The sequence below is a fragment of the Marmota flaviventris genome, chromosome 11 (assembly GCF_047511675.1).
Source record: "Marmota flaviventris isolate mMarFla1 chromosome 11, mMarFla1.hap1, whole genome shotgun sequence".
Lineage (NCBI taxonomy): Eukaryota > Metazoa > Chordata > Mammalia > Rodentia > Sciuridae > Marmota > Marmota flaviventris.
The window spans coordinates 72690290-72708086 of record NC_092508.1 but is presented as its reverse complement, the minus strand read 5'-3'; the positions used below and the strand labels follow the sequence as shown (position 1 = coordinate 72708086).

The 17797-nt window shown below is 32.8% G+C and overlaps 1 protein-coding gene across 1 annotated transcript in view; it reads right to left on the bottom strand.

The window, feature by feature from the left end:
• The window catches only part of Ccdc148 (coiled-coil domain containing 148), a 217675-nt gene that overhangs the window by 174052 nt on the left and 25826 nt on the right, over nucleotides 1-17797 (bottom strand). The window contains 3 exon segments of the mRNA XM_071619395.1: nucleotides 16161-16339; nucleotides 16423-16518; nucleotides 17544-17695. Of these exon segments, the coding sequence (XP_071475496.1) occupies nucleotides 16161-16339; nucleotides 16423-16518; nucleotides 17544-17695 (427 nt within the window).

The window sequence follows — 17797 nt, the reverse complement described above, 5'->3', positions numbered from 1 at the left end:
GTAGGAGAGAATGGTAAAAGTGGAGAAATTTGGAGATTCAGACATAATATATATTTGAAAATATATTAATCATCACCAAAGAATGAAATGGGAACCTACACTACAAAACCTACTTGGAAATACATTGAAAATCCACAACCTTATATCTAGAATGTTTTGGCAAGAGAAGGCTGTGCCCTAAAAAGGCCCAAACATAAGTGTAAAAGATAATTCCATCCAATAGATGCATAAAACCCAATACAGGAATATGAGAAATATGAAAAACAAGGTAACATGATACTTCCTTAAGTTCATAATTTACCAGAAACTGACTTCAAAGATACTGATGTGGATGAAATACCAGATAAAGAATTTAAAACAATTATTTTTAAAATGATCAATTAATTCTAAGAGAACATAGAAAAACAACTGAATGAATCAGGAAAGTCAGTACAGTATTTGAATGATAAATAAGGAGATATTGAAAAAGAAATAAACAGAAATGAAAGAAGTAACAAATTAAATAAAATGTTCACTTGAAAGTCAAATAGAGTAGAGTGCACTGAAGATAGAATCTAAGAGCTGGAAGAGAAAATAGTCAGTCTTTGAATACTTAGGCAGTATTAAAGAAAAGAAAATAAGTAACTATGACATGAATATATAAGAACTTTGGGATGATATTAAAAGAAAAATTTTAAGAATCATTGAAGAGGATTGTGACACGAAAAATAATGGCATGATAACCTCTTCAGGGGAAAAAAAGAAAAGAAAAGAAAAATCTCCAAACTGTGAGAATTTGATGGGCATCCAGACATAGGAGGAATTCAGAACACAAAATAGAATAAATAAAAAAAAAAGAATCTCTCCATGACACATTGAAATTACAATGTACAAAGAACAAGGATAAGATTGTAAAAAGGCTCATTAGGAAAAACATCAGGTCACGTTTAGAGTCAAGCTAATCAGAATTACTTATGATTTCTCAGCACAAACTCTAAAATTCAGGAAGGCTAGGAATAATATGTCCAAGTCCTGAAAAATCATAACCATCAATCAATATTGCATTATCAAGCAAATCTATCCTTCAGAATCAAAGCACAAATAAAAACCTTCCAAGAAAAGCAAAAGCTAAAAGAATTCATGACTAGTAGCCAACACTACAGAAAACCTGAAAGAAAAATTACTCACAGAAAAAAACAAAGAGAAATCCCAGAGCTGACAATTAGACAAGTTCATTTTTGAAGAGTAGCTAAGCAAATGAAAAACAGAAGCAAATTAAACATTATAAATAAGCAAATATGCAGGATTAATTAACATATTTCTATAACATTTAGTGCGATTGGTCTCAACTCTAAAAGACACAGGCTGATAGAATGAATTTAACAAGACCCACTTATATGTAATTTTCAAGAGACTCATTTTACAGGCAAACACAGCCACATGCTAAAAGCAAAAGGATGGATATTGACATACCAAGCAAATGGAGCCTCCAAATGAGCAAGAGTAGCTACTGTCCTATCTAACAAATCAGATTCAAGCCAAAATTAATCAGAAGAGACATACTGGTAAAGGTAACAATCTAACAAAATGATATAATGACAGTAAATACCTATGCTTCAAAGATACATGCACCCAAATACAGAAAACTGACACTATTTGATTTAAAGATTCAGATTAACCTCACTACAACTTGGGAGGCTGAGATATGAGGATCACAAGTTTGAATCTAGCCTCAGAAACTTAGCAAGGTCCTGAACAACTTAGTGAGACCCTGTCTCAAAATAAAAAAATAAAAAGGTCTGGGGATATGACAGAGTGGGTAAGCATCCCTGGGTTCAATCTCTGGTACCAAAAAAAAAAAAAAAAAAAACCTCATTATAATACTAGGTGACTTCAACAAACTTCTCTCAGTAATAAACTCAGCAAAGACTCTTCAAAGCTAAAAAATGTTATAAATGAAAATAGAACTAATACATATATAAAGAATATTTCATCCAAAAACTGCTGGATTTACTTTTTTCTCAGGTGCTCACTAAAACTTCTCCAAAATAGACCATATTTTAGGCAACAAAGCAACTCTCAACAAATTTAAAAAATGAAACAATTCCTTGCATCTTATTTGATCACAATGAACATAAATTAGAACTCAACACCCCCCAAAAAAAACCACAGACACTATGTAAATACATAAAGATTAAATAACATATTTTTGAATGATGAATACATAAAGAAAAAAATCAGAGGAGAAATTTTAAAATTTTTAGAATCAAATGAGAAGAGTAATACAATATACTAGAATCTCTGGGCACTATAAATGTAGTTCTAAGAGAAAAGTTTATAGCAATGAGTGCCTATATAAGAAAATCAGAAAGATACCATACTATACAATGATACATCTCAAGACCCTTTAAAAACGAGAACAAACCAACTCCAAACCAGTTGAAGGAAATAAATAATTAATGAAGTAGAGATTAAACAAACAATACAAATGATCAATTATACAAAGAGTTGGTTCTCTGAAAAGATAAACAACATTGATGATTCCTTAGCCAAACTAACCAAATAAAAGGAGAGAAGACCCAAATTAAGAAAATTATATCACAAAGAGGAAAATCATCACAGATATCACAGCAATGAAGAGTATCATTAGTAACTATTTTTATTTCCAATAGGAAAACCCTTAAAAAACATATACATTTCTAAAAACAGATGACCTTCTAAAATTGAATCAAGAGGACATAGAAAACATAAACAGACTGGCAACTAGCAATGAAATACAAGGAGTGAGGCACTGGGTTCAATCCTCAGCAGCACATAAAAACAAATTTTAAAAAAATAAAGGTTAAATTTATTTATTTATTTAATATTTTTAATCTAATGTGTTATATATGACAGCAGAATGCATTACAATTCATATAACACATATAGAGTGCATTTTTTTCATATCTCTGGTTGTATAAAAAGTATATTCACACTATTTATGTTTCCATACATGTTCTTAGGATAATGATGTCCATCTCATTCCACTATCTTTTTTACCCCCAGGCTCCCTCCCCCTGCCTCCCATCCCTTTGCCCTATCTAGAGTTCATCTAATCCTCCCATGCTCCCCATCCCAACCCCACTATGAATCAGCCTTTTTATATCAGAGAAAACATTTGGAATTTGTTATTTTGTAATTGGCTAACTTCATTTAGCATTATATTCTCCAACACCATCCATTTACCTGCAAATAGCATGATTTTATTCTATTTTATTGATGAGTAATATTTCATTGTGTGTGTATACCACAATTTTTTTCCATTCATCTACTGAAGGACATCTAGGTTGGTTCCACAGTTCAGCTATTGTGAATTGTGCTGCTATAAACTTTGTTGTGACTGTGTCCCTGTAGTATGCAGTTCTTAAGTCCTTTGGGTATAGAGGGAGGAGTGGGATAGCTGGGTCAAATTGTGGGTCCATTTCCAGTTTCCCAAGGAATCTCCATACTTCTTTCCAGAGCGGTTGCACCAATTTGCAGTCCCATCAACAATGTATGAATGTGCCTTTTCCCCCACATCCTCGCCAACACTTATTGTTGTTTGTATTCTTGACAGCTGTCATTTGGACTGGAGTGAGATGATTTGATTTGATTTGCATTTCTCTAATCGCTAGAAATGTTGAACATTTTTTCATATATTTGTTGATTGATTGTATATCATCTTCTGATAGGTGTCTGTTCAGTTCCTTGGCCAATTTATTGATTGGGTTTTTGGTTTTTTGGTGTTTAGCTTTTTGAGTTTTTATATATTCTAGAGATTAGTGCTCTATCTGATGTGCAAGTGGTAAAAATTTGCTCCCAAGATGTAGGCTCTCTATTCACCTCACTGATTATTTCTTTTGCTGAGAAGAAGCTTTTTAGTTTGAATCCATCCCATTTATTGACTCTTGATTTTCATTCTTGCACTATAGGAGTCTTAATAAAGAAGTTGGGGCCTAAGCCGACATGATGAAGATTTGGGCCTACTTTTTCTTCTAGGTCCTTCTCCTAGGTCCTTGATCCACTTTGAGTTGAGTTTTGTGAATAGTGAGAAATAGGGGTTAAATTTCATTTTGTTGCATATGGATTTCCAGTTTTCCTAGCAACGTTTGTTGAAGAAGCTATATTTTCCCCAATGTATGTTTTTGGCACCTTTGTCTAATATAAGATAACTGTAATTATGTGGGTTAGTCTCTGTGTCCTCTACTCTGTACCATTTGGTCTACTAGTCTATTTTGGTGCCAATATCATGCTGTGTTTGTTACTATTGCTCTGTAGTATGGTTTAAGGTCTGGTATAGTGATGCCACCCACTTCACTCTTCTTGCTAAGAATTGCTTTAGCTATTGTAGATCTCTTATTTTTTCAGATGAATTTCATGACTGCTTTTTATTTCTATGAGGAATGTCATTGAGATTTTGATTGGAATTGCATTAAATCTGTATAGTGCTTTTGGTAGTATGGTCACCTTGACAATATTAACTCTGCCTATACAAGAGCAAGGTAAATTTTTCCATCTTCTAAAGTCTTCTTTAACTTCTTTCTTTAGTGTTCTGTAGTTTTCATTGTAGAGGGCTTTCACCTCTTTTGTTATGTTGATTCCCAAGTTTTTGGGGTTTTTTGAGGCTACTGTAAATGGGGTAGTTTTTCTCATTTCCCTTTCAGAGAATTTGTCACTGATATACAGAAATGCCTTTGATTTATAGGTGTTGCTTTTGTATCTTGCTACTTTGCTGAATTCATTTACTAGTTCTAAAAGTTTTCTTGTGGAATTTTTGGGGGTCTTCTAGGTATAGAATCATATCATCAGCAAATAGTGCTAATTTGAGTTCTTCTTTTCCTATCTATATCCTTTTAAATTCTTTCATCTGCCTAATTGCTCTGGCCAGTGTTTCAAGAACTATGTTAAAAAGAAATGGTAAAAAAGGGCATCCCTTTCTTGTTCCAGTTTTTAGAGGAAATGCCTTCAATTTTTTCTCCATTTAGAATGATGTTGGCCTGGGGCTTAGCATAGCTAGCTTTTACAATGTTGAGGTATGTTCCTGTTGTCCCTAGTTTTTCTAGTGTTTTCAACATGAAGGGGTGGGGTAATTTGTCAAATGCTTTTTCTGCATCTACTGTGATGATCATATGATTCTTATATTTAAGTCTGTTGATATGATGAATTACATTTATTGATTTCTGTATGTTGTATCCCTGGGATGAACCCCACTTGATTGTGATGCACTATTTTTGGTATGTTTTTGTATTCGATTTGCCAGTATTTTATTGAGAATTTTTGCATCTATATTCATTAAAGATATTGGTCTGCAGTTTTCTTTCTTTGGTGTGTTTTTGCCTGATTTTGGAATCAGGGTGATACTGGCCTCATAGAATGAGTTTGGAAATGCTCCCTCATTTTCTATTTCACAAAATAGTTTGAAGAGTATACTTATTAGTTCTTCTTTATAGGTCTTGTAGAACTCAGCTGTGTATCTATCTGGTCCTGGGCTTTTCTTGGTTGGGAGGCTTCTGATGGCATCTTCTATTTCATCACTTGAAATTGATCTGTTTAAGTTGTGTATTTCATCCTGATTCAATTTGGGCAAATCATATGACTCTAGAAATTTTTTGATGCCTTCAATATTATCTATTTTATTAGAGCACAAGTTTTCAAAATAATTTCTAATTATCTTCTGTATTTCTATAGTGTCATTTGTGATATTTTTTTTCATCATGTATGTTAGTAATTTGAGTTTTCTCTCTCCTTCTCTTTGTTAGCATGGCTAAGGGTTTATCAATTTTATTTATTTTTTCGAAGAACAAACTTTTTGTTTTGTCAATTTTTTCAATTGTTTCTTTTGTTTCCATTTCATTGATTTCAGCTCTGATTTTAATTATTTCCTGTCTTCTACTACCTTTTGTTGTTGTTTTGTTCTTCTTTTTCTAAGACTTTGTGATATAGTGTTTTTAATTTTTTTAAAAAAATTAGTAAACCATATCCAAAATGCATTAAGAATATTATAGAGCATGATCAAGTGAATGGCCATCCTCATAATTCCTATTCAATATAGTTCTTAAAACTTTCACCAGAGAAATCAGGCAGAAGGAAATTAAAGTAAAACAAATAGGAAAAGAAATCAAGCTATTTCTGCTTACTTATGACATTATCACATACTTAGAAGACACTCCCCTCTCACCCCCCCCCCCAAAAAAAAACCAGAAAAAAAAAAAAAACTCCTCCATAAGCTTTCTGGAGCTGATAAATTCAGCAAAGTTGCAGATTAAAAATCAACACATAAAAATCAATAGCTATCTTATACTCCAATAATTAATCAACTGAGAAATCAAGAAAACTATTTCCTTTACAATAGCCTCAAAAAGAAAATAAATACTTGGGAATAAGTCTAACTATGGAGTTGAGACACCTTTACATTGAAAACTATAAAACAGTGAAAAGAAAAATTAAAGACCTTAGAAGATGAAAAAAAACATGTTCATTTATAGGTACAATTTTTTTATATTTGATAACAATTATTTTTTTATTTGTTTTAATTAGTTACACATGACAGTACAATGATCTTGACATATCATACATTTGAATCAGATGGGATATAATTTCTTATTTTTCTGAGTGTACAGGTTGCAGAATTACATTGGTCATATAGTCACATATATACCCACAGCAATAATAATGTCTATTTTATTCTGCTGTCCTTCCATTCCCCCCTCCCCCCCTCCCTCCCCTCCCATCACTTCTCGTTACCCAATCTAATGTGACCCACTTCTTTTTTTTTTCTTTTTTTTCCCCTCACATCGTCATTCCTGTATTCTGTGTAGAAGATTACCTCTAGATAGGGAAGAGAGGTGGGAGGGAAAAGGAGGGAGAATGGGAATTGCATGGAAGAGGGAAGGAAATCCCCTTCATTATACAGAATATAGGTACAATTAATATTGTTAAAATGACCATATTACAAAAAAATCTACAGATTCAATTTGAAACAAAGCTATTAAAGCCACATAACAAAAAAGAAGTTATTATCTACAACTATTAACAATCCCCCAAACAAGTATACACACTGACACATCAATTTGGACAACCATGTTGAAATGTCTGAAAGGAAAATGGGAGATGGAGTGATGGAGGATGTTGATTGGGTTATATACCTAATGTTACTAATTGAACACTGGAAGATCAACTAAATATTCTCCTTTATCTGAGAACTTCTCCCTTTATTAATCACTCTTGGGATATAATCAGACCAGAAATAAAGTACCTAAGACTGGAAATACCCAGGCACTAAAACTTTCCAGCAATTCTGATTGTACATTTTCAGTGAAAAAATTCCACCTAGTAATTAAGGCTCCAAAGTTTAACGTGTTGTACCCTCACAAAGTAAGCATATGTCAGTTATCTATGATGTTTCTTTCCTTTTCTTTCTTCTTTTCCTATTCATCAAGCTGGTCATATGTGTAAGCATTTGTTTATTTTAAATTAGGAAAAAACTTGCATGGAGCCACACACTGTCTCTTGAGTGTTGCCTTTTGATGTTGGCTTTTTCCCATTTCATTTTTATTAGCAATAGGGTATATGGTTTCCATTGAAACAAGGGAAGAGCCAGATTTATTATGCACCTATTTATTTCCCTTTTGGTAAAATTTCCACATGAGAATATTCAGAGAGCTATACTATGTGGATAAATATGGGAAAAGAGAAAGAGAACATGAACAAGATTCTGATGATATATACACATGACAGCAATATGCAATGCCCTGATCACCAAATTCAAAAAGTGAACTAAATAATATAAAGCCTACTGGTAAAAATATAAATTGCTTTTACTTTTCTGGAAGGCAATTTAACAAAAATCTCAAAGCCCTTAGAATTTTTCATGCCCTTTGAGTCAATGATTCTAGCACTAGGAACTCATTACAAGGGAATAATTTTCAGAATTATTCAAAATACCATGTCAAAGTGGTCTTTTCCAAGGCTTTTCTTTTTATGATTGCTACTGAGGATTGAACGCAGGGGTGCTTTACCATGAGCTACATCCTCAGTCTTTTTCTTTATCTTTGTTTTGATTTGTTTTTTATTTGTTTATTTGTTTGTTTGTTTGTTTTGAGATAGGGTCTTAAACTTGTAATTCTGCCTCAGCCTCCTGAGTTGCTGGAATTACAATTATGTACCACTGTGCTCAGCTCCCAATTAGTTTAAACAAGCACATAATATGGAATAAAAAACAGTTCAATAACAGGAAAAGGGTTAAATTTATGTGGTATAAAAACACATGGTAATAATATGCATCTAATAAAAAATATGTTGTAAAAGAAAATTTAATAGATGATCTAATGGATAGATAAAGCTTAGTAAGCACATATTGAAAAAAAGGAATAGCATAGAATATGATTCATAACAGGAAAACCATCAGATATATATATATAATAATTTTATAAACAACATACATATGTTTGAAATATACAAAATTTTATCAGAAGATATCTTTGAGTACTGGGAATTTATATTAATTTTCAGTTTCTTCTCTTTGCTTGCCTTTAATTTTTTAAAAAATATTTCTGGGTACTGGAAATTCATATTAACTTTCAGCTTCTTCTCTTTGATTGCCTTTAATTTTTAAAAAATATTTCCTCTAATAATGTAATTATTTTTGTATCAAGAGAAAAAAATGAAATGTTCTGAAAGAATTTAGCTGAAAAAACATGAAACTCTGGTTATTGGCACTGTAGGTACAAGGGGTCAAAATTATTAAAATTATTGTGGATTTTAAATAGCATTCAGATTCAGATCTCATAAAATAATAGAATATTAATTATAAATGAACATTATAAAATTTAATATATCTATCAACAATAAAGCAGAAATTACTTGTTATTACTCTAAAGCATTTTTCACATATTGACTTCAATCTGACATAGCTAAATGGAGCATCAGACAATTATGTCTCATCTATATGATTAATGCATCCAAATGTTAGGAAATTAAAGCCACAATCTCATCTGAGTCTAAAACAAGCAATTAAACTTGTCTTCATGTTACTAATGAAATACAGCCCAAACAGAATCCAAATAGCTTTGCAAACATGATGAATAAACGAAGAGGTTCAATGGTAGTCAATTTTTTAAAAAATGTGTTATAGTAAATATGTACCTCCTTTAAAGCTGTGTTGTATGAGGTTCCAGCTACTTACCACATGTGGGCTGAAACATGATTAGTCCAGAGGAAGATGTGTTTTAAGTATAAAATACAGAGCAGATTTCAAAGACTTGTACAGAAAGAGAGAGAGAGAATGTAAAATACCTCCTTAAAGTTTTTAAAATATTGATTGTATGTTGAATTATAATATTTAGGAAATACTGAGTTAAATAAAATGAATTTTAACATAAATTTCACCTTTTTATTCAAATTTTTAACACAGCTACTTAAAAATTACACATGGTTCATGTTTCAATTACACAGCATTTATCCACTATTCAAATTTGTTTATCAGCATCTTGACACATGTAAATTCTTTCTTTATTTGGTGGTACTGGAGATTGAACCCAGGGCCTTGTGATCGTTAGGCAAGCACTCTACCAACTAAGTTATATCCCTAGCTCCACATGTAAATTCTTGAAGCAACATGGTATAAGGGGAAAGCTTTCTATTCAAATGGGCACAAAAGACTCAATTCTGCTGAACTATTTACCAGCTAAGAAACTGTAGTATCTTCATCTGTAAAATAGAGCTTTTAAAATAGCATATCTTAAAGATTAAAATCAGGTGTACTTGTCATATCATATAGAAGACACTCATTAAATATCAATTGTCTCCTCTTTAACCTTTAGCTTACATTTTTAAAAAGCCTTTTTTTCCTTTAAAAATAGAATGGGCAAAACTTTAATCATTTCACCACCTGAGGATAACTATAATTATTATTTACTTGGGCAGATGTTTACATGTCTTTTTTGTGTGATTATATTGATACAGATGTAATATTTTCAGACAGAAAGAAAACAGAGAATACATGTTATTGGAGCTATTTTTTTTTAAAGATAGAGTGAGATAGAGACAGGGAGAGAGAGAGAGAGAGAGAGAGAGAGAGAGAGAGAGAGAGAGAGAGAGAGAGAGAGAGAGAATTTTAATATTTATTTTTTAGTTTTTGGTGGACACAACATCTTTTTTTTTTTTTTGTATGTGGTGCTGAGGACCGAACCCAGGCCGCACGAATGCCAGGTGAGCGCGCTACCGCTTGAGCCACATCCCCAGCCCCTTATTGGAACTATTTTGAGGCCTGCTTTTTAATTACATAGCAACATGTTGCAACTATCTGTATCACTAAAAATTATTTCAGATTAGAAATGTCAGTGTGGTATTATATGGTGCAAATATATCACACTTGATGCTGATTTCCTCTATTCGTTGACTATTAAAATAGTTTCAGAGATTTTGCTACCACTAAAAAAATAATAATTAATGTTAAACACTTTTGAAACCAAATATTTCACTCCTATTATTATTCCTTAATGCCACTTCTAAGGAGACAAATATAATTCCCATTTACAAAAATTTTTTGACATAGTATCAGATGGCTTTCCAAAAATTTATATGCCAATAATAGATAAAAATGCCCATTTCTTCCATACCGTTTTTAACCCTAAATATATTTATGTTCTACCATTTTTACAGGTAAGAATTTAAATATTGCTTTCATTTTCATTTTTTGATGAGAAAAGAGCTTCATAAGATTCTTAGTCATTTGTATTTAGATTATCACCCAGAATTCCACAGATCTTTCATCATGCTATCTATTCATCTTCCAACATCAGCATCATATTACTCAGTATCCCACCGGTTTCTATGGTACACGAATCATCTGTGCTTATTCCTCCTCTTTGGAACTAAAACCCAACCATCTTCAACTCCAGGATATTATTCAGCAATTCCCCTCTCTTCTGTATCACCAAGGTTTATCACTTACTGGATTATTCTCATCAGCATCAAACATACCCTACTTCTCCCATTTTAAATCAAGAAAAAACTAATTAAAATTTAAAAAGGAAATAACATAATTGGCTTTGATTCTCTGTTGTCCTTCACACAGAAAAACTCAAAAACAGTTGTCTATACACATTGTCTTCTCTCTTCTCCTATTCACCCAAATCTGCTCCAATTAAGCATTTGCTTTTACTTTTTAATAAAAATGACCACCAAGGTCCTCCATTTAGAACCAACAGTTACTTATGATTCTCTTTTATTTAACTTATATGTAGCATTTATTCAGGGGTCACCAGCTCTGCTAATACTGTGGACCACTTCCTCTTTACCTGCCTTCCAAAACTCTTTCCTGGCTTACATCTCAGTGTCCTTTTTTGGTTCTCTCTCTTCTCCTGGACACTGTAATATTGGCAGGTCCAAGGGATCAGTTTTTGACCTTCTCTTTCCTCTCTTGACTACATCCCATCTCCTGCCAGTGACACACAAATATGTAACTCCATCCAGATTTCCTTCCTAAATGCCAAGCCCACTGCCCCCATAAAATATCTACATGGACACCTAACAGCACCCCAAACTCAATATGTCCAAACCAAAACAACTGATCTTCCCAATAGCCAAAGCCCACTTGCTCATAGTCTTCCTTACCTCATTGAATGGCAACTCCATTGTTCTAGTTGCTCAACTCAAATAAGCAAATACATTGGACTATTCTGGCTCTCTCTTTTTCTCACGTCTCATGAAATCTTTCAGAAGATGGTGTTGATTCTACCTTTAAAATATATCAAAAGCTGACTATTTCTCACCACTTCTACTCCTCCACTCAGGCCACCACTGTCTTACCTGGATTACTTTAATAATTTCCTAAATGTCTAGTCTTTTCTTTTGCTATACACTTCTCTATCACAATGTATTTTAAACACAGCAACTGCCAAACTGATCCTGCTACAACTTAAGCCAGGTTTTGCTACTGTTCACTTTGGCTCAATACCTTCCAGTAGTTTCTCATATCACTCAGAGTATAATCCAAAGTTTTAAAAAGATTTTAGAGCTACAGGCTCTAAATATCCTGTCTCTGAGCCTGGGGATATAGTTCAGTGTTAAGCACTTGGTAAGCATGCACAAATTCCTGGGTGTGATACCTGGCAACACACACACACAGCAAAAATAAATAAAGAACCTACTCCTCGCTGTTACCTCTTTGACTCCATCTTCAACTACTCTCCTGGTCTGTCACTCATTTCCTGCCATACTGGCCTCTTGCCAGGCAAATTCCCACCTTGGTAAATACTGAATATGATGAATTTACTCTAAATATCTTCATGATGCAATCCTTCAACTTATTTCATGACTTCAATTCAATGTCACTTTCTCAACCAGGCCTATACCAAAAATATTGCAATCTGCCCTCTGCAACTCCAGCCGTTTCTGTCTTACCCTAATTTAGGTACTATGTTTACACTTTCACATTTTCCATTTGCTTCATGAGTACAGAGATTTTTATCTATGTTATGCCAATATATGCTTAATAAATAATTTTTGAGAATATGACTAAATACCCTCTTTATCTCCTTTGCCCCCCCCTTTGCCTTTTGACTGCTCAGTGTTCAATGAATTTACAAACTGCCTTTATATATTAGGAATTTTAATATTTTGTAACTGATACGTTGCCAGTCTTTTCCTCTTTGGTGTTCAATCTTTGCCCTTGTCAACTTTTTTCCTTTAAAAATTCTTTGTTTTAGAACTTAAAATATATTCATAGTGTTCAAAATTCTAAAAGTACAATAAAAGGGAAATACAATGAAAATTCTTCCTCACACCCCATCCTCCAGCACCTGGTTCCCCTCACCAAAAGCAATGAATGTTATCTCTCTTTGCGCATTCTTTAAGACCTACAAGAGCAAATATAGGTGTGTGTGAGAGTGTGTATATGTCTATTTCCCCCCCTTTTACACAATATGAATTGAAAATTATTTTGCTTGCTTAACTCTATACCTCACTCTACCCCTTGCATATTGTTCCAAATCAGCAAAGTTTTAAAACTTTTTTTTTACCGGTAGAATAATACATTGTATAGATGTATAAAAATCTATAAAACTAGCCTTTATTAAGGGTTTTGCTCAATCTTTTCTATTGCAATAAATAAATAAAAATAAATCTGTTTATATACTTAAATATATTTTTATGATACATTCTTGAAATATAGAAACTATTCAGACAAAGGATATGTGCTGTGTGATTTAATAGGCTCCACCATACTGCTTTATAGAAATAAATTATGTAATAACAAAGTTTGAAAATGAAAAATAACTAGGGATGGAAGGATTGTGATCCTAATGTAAACTATGGGCCCTGGGTAATAACTGTATCAAATAATGGATGTTTTAAGATTCAAACAATTAAAAACTCCAGACACTCTGGCTTAAAACAATAATCTAGATTAGTATCCCTTTTAAAGTGTGCACACACTCTCTCCCACTGGTGTGCACATACATGCATGCAATCTGTGAGAATTTTCACAAAACATAATAGCTAGAACCAGAAGGGAAAATGACCATATCAAAATGAAGGTGGATCCTGACAAATGGAAATTGCAATTAATATTATAATTGAACATGTAATTCATTGTGCTAGTTAGAACAGTGTATTTATATGCAACACTGCTCACCAGCGTCAGAATACTGATGCCAACCACCTCTATCTTTATTCAAATTATTCCTTTTACTCTCTTTCACCTCAAGGAAACTTATTCCTGAAAACTCATTAAGTTTTGATTGAAGCTTTATTATTCACTGCCAGCATATTCACATTTTCTTTAATTAATGTTTGCATGTAATTTTATTTAGTGAGGGTATATATGTATATGTCTCTTTCCCAAAATATTTCAAATTATCATAGTAAAACCATATTCTAAGTTAATCTGTCTGCCTAATCTCCTACCAAGGAGTTTAACAGAGACCACTATACATTAAAGATTAATCAATAAATATTCAACAACTAAAACACATAATCAATTATGCAAAATGTATTTTGGATAATTATGTGTGGCAAGAACCATTAAACTAGAATTTATGAACCTTATATTCCTCCCAAGTAGATTCCTACCATCCCGGAACATTCCATTTCACTATTTCCTTCATTGTTTTTACCTTCAAGTCAACTGAATCACTTAGAAGATGCGTTGTGTAGAAAGTACTAGATGCTATAGACACTAATATAGCTATAAGTTATTTTGATATAAAGAGGTTTATATTCTAATCATTTAATCTTCTTTTTTAGAATGTCCTCCCTATTTGCTTTCTGCTGATGCTAACTCTGCCCATTCTTCAAAGTCCATAGTGAACTTCAGATCCTTCATCAAGCTTTCCTGAGTAATTTTATCCTCAATGTTTCTTCCTTCTGCAGAAACTTTAGCAATGTGAAATATATTCAATAAATTCTCTACTTAATCTTTAGTAATTTGAAGGAGCTGTGAATCTCAACTTTTTTGAGTGGCATAGGATTACATATGACGGAAGAACAGAAATTGAGTTAAGATTTTTAAAAAGGAAGGAAAGTGCGGTGGGAAGAACAGATCTTACTATAAGGAAGCCATCTCAGGCTCCTGAAGAAAATACCTCCATATTTAGGATCTGCTAATCTAGAGATACCACAAACTCAGCCAGCTTTCTCACGAGAACAAGGTGCCATCTTGGAGGAAAAGTCAGAGGCTTTTAAAGGACAAAGATTAACCTTCTTCAAGTCACAGCTAATCAGCCTATTCAGAATGCCTTTTCCTCACCAAACAAAAACACTGCACCTCTTTCCTAATGAGTTCTGAAATCTCTTTAACAAGGTTGGGACAGAAAACTGGGAGAGGATATTCATTTTATAATTAGAAACTTAATCTAAGTATATGGTTTAGCTAATACTTCACTGTGACTGAATTCCAATTAAAGGGTAATAAACTCATCAATCAACAAGTGTACATGATACATTATTAATTTATTTTTCAGCTTTATTGCCAGGTGGGAAGAAGAAAAACAAGGGAGAGAGGTAGAAAAGGAGGAGCTCCCAGAAGAAAAATAGATGCTGATGGAGAGGAACACAGGAACATCCCCACAGAGGTGTAAGAAGGAAGCTAAGGTAAGGAAAGGCCCAGACTTCACCTTGAATGGGCTCTATTGTGCTGAGATAAGTAACAGATGTAACCCAAGAGTTTGGATTGGGGAGCTACCAAAGCAGAGAACTCTACTTGGGAGGAATTAAAATTTTCCTTATTGTCTATTTCTAAACACCAGCAGTTTCATATAAAGATCTGTATTCTCAGTGATTAATTAGATATAAAAAATACACATATTTGTTATATTTATCATCTTCCATTTCAAAGTTAAGAACCTCTATTATTTTTAATTTCCTCCATGTGTCCTTTCTGTAGTTTTCCTTTCTTTTTAAATATAAATTCTTTGAGGAAAAAATTGACACTGATATCAAAGAGGAAAAGCACTTTTTTCTACAAAATGTCCCCCAGAGACATCATGTACAGACAGGATCTAAGACCAACCATCAATCCTACTCAGGGAAGCATATCTGTGTTTCTCCATTTATGTGAATTATAATATAGAAGACACTAGAGAAGATGATCACAGCCAGAATTGAATTTCAAATTCCTGAAAATTATGTTTGCCACTCCAAAGAGAAACATCCTTCTCAAGATGCAACCAAAAGACTATTTCTTTTTAAAAAAATTGACATTTACAGGAAAAGTTTTTTAAAATTTTGAAAACATACTCTGGGTTATTACAGGACAAAATCACAGTTAATTACAAGTAACATAATTTCATTAATATATTTTTAATTATAATCAATTATTAGTGCTGATTTATAAATTTCCACTATAGAAGAGCTTTATATATTGAAATGAAAATTAATAGTCACTGAAAATTCCTATTTGAAAACTAACTTGTACAGGAAAGAAGGCTAATAAATAGATTATTGTCATCTTTTAACCTTATAAAAATCTTTAAAATCTTTATATCAAGATAATTATTTTGGGAAAACCCTCTCCATTCAACAAATAACCAATCTAAACATTTATTGTTAACTTCCCATCACATAGTAACTATGCAATAGTAAATCAGAAGTATAGTGACCATGAACAAAAATTAAATTTAGTATAAAAAATCTACAGGATTCAAGTAGTTTTATCAAGTCACCTGTTTATGTCTTCTAACTGTACATCAAAATCTTGAAGTTTCTTTTGATATTTCTCTGTAAAGTTATAGAACTCTTTGAGAATTGAAGATTTCAAATCAGGGTATGGACATTCCAAAGTTTCTAATTCCATGGGTAGTTCACTAAGATTAGTTTTCTCTTCTGAACAATAATCCAGTATCTGAAAACAAATTATGTGATTACTTTATTTAACATAAGTGACAAAATGATAGACAAATAAATTACTAGTTTCATCACACTTACTTTTATATTCCAGCCTGAAAGATCTCTTTCTATTTCCTGTTGCTCCAGTCTAAGTCTTTCAAAGACAGCTTTCAATTGTTTCTTCACAAAGTCAACCTAGAAGATGTGTTGTACAAGTAGTACTCACATTATTACAAGTTATCCAGTTTTTGTATGTAAGGACACAAGAATTATTCTCAAAAGCCAAGAAGTGATAGAAAGTTAGGTAAGAGAAAATCCTTTTGAGGACCTGTTACAGAAAATTAGAGATGCCCCTATGGCAGTGCTCATCAGACAAATGAACCTCAATGAGACTTCCAGACACTTATTTCCAAAAAGTTGTAGCTACCCCACACCCACATTTACATTTTATTAGTTGTAAGGCAGAGAACAGAATTTTTTCTACTTAAATCACCCCTTCCTTCCCTTGCATCCTTGCCTATAGTCTGCAGTGAGGTATAGATTTAAAGTATTATTATTGCAGTATAAAACTACAGAATAACTGAAAATTAGAGAAAGAAAAATCATTTTAAAACCTCATACTTAGCACAACAATAGATCTTAGCAGTCAACAAACTAAGAGTTACTTAAGAAAGCATTAACAGGAAGTAATATAAAAACAGGGTGCTGTGGTGGGAAGTGACAGTAGCTTCTCAGAGGAAAGACATTTAAGTCAAGAACTAAATGACAGAAAGCACCATCAACCAGATATAGGAAACAGATGATGTAAAGTCCTTGAAATAGGAATGAGCCTGATATGTGGGAGACACAAAAAGATGGCCAGAATCTATGGTACTGAGTTTCTGTAGAAAGGTACAGATCAGGAAGAAGATGTGAATAAAGAAGCTGGAAGGGGCTCAGATGGGAAGGAAGACTTCAAGGGCAGAAGAAGTCCATGAAATTTCAACATCAGGACAACTGGATCCCAGAATACACTGGGAGGAAGGGCAAAAAGGAAAGCAGGGAGAGCAGTTATGAGAAATGAGGGTACCTGGACAGATTCAGCCTATGTTTAAGTTTAAGATGTTGAATAACCTTTCTATTTAAATACACAATTCACATGTTTATTTCTTATTTCAAACTATTCTAGTAAGGACAAAAATGAAATATTACATTATCAAAAACAAAGGTAACACACTGACCTCTTCCAGTACTGTCACTGCATTAAACTCTTTATGGGCATGTGAACTCTGGGAAATGTGATGTTGTCTATACTTTAGATCTGTTCTCAGCTGCAGAATAGGATTTATCACATTTTTAAGATATGTGCTCCATTGTTCTGATAACTCTTGTTCTGTGGTGAAACAAGGTTGAATCGAGGAAATACATTATTAAGTTTCTTAAAGAACAAATGATAAGAGTGCAGATTATTTTATTCTTTTAGAAAAAACAACTC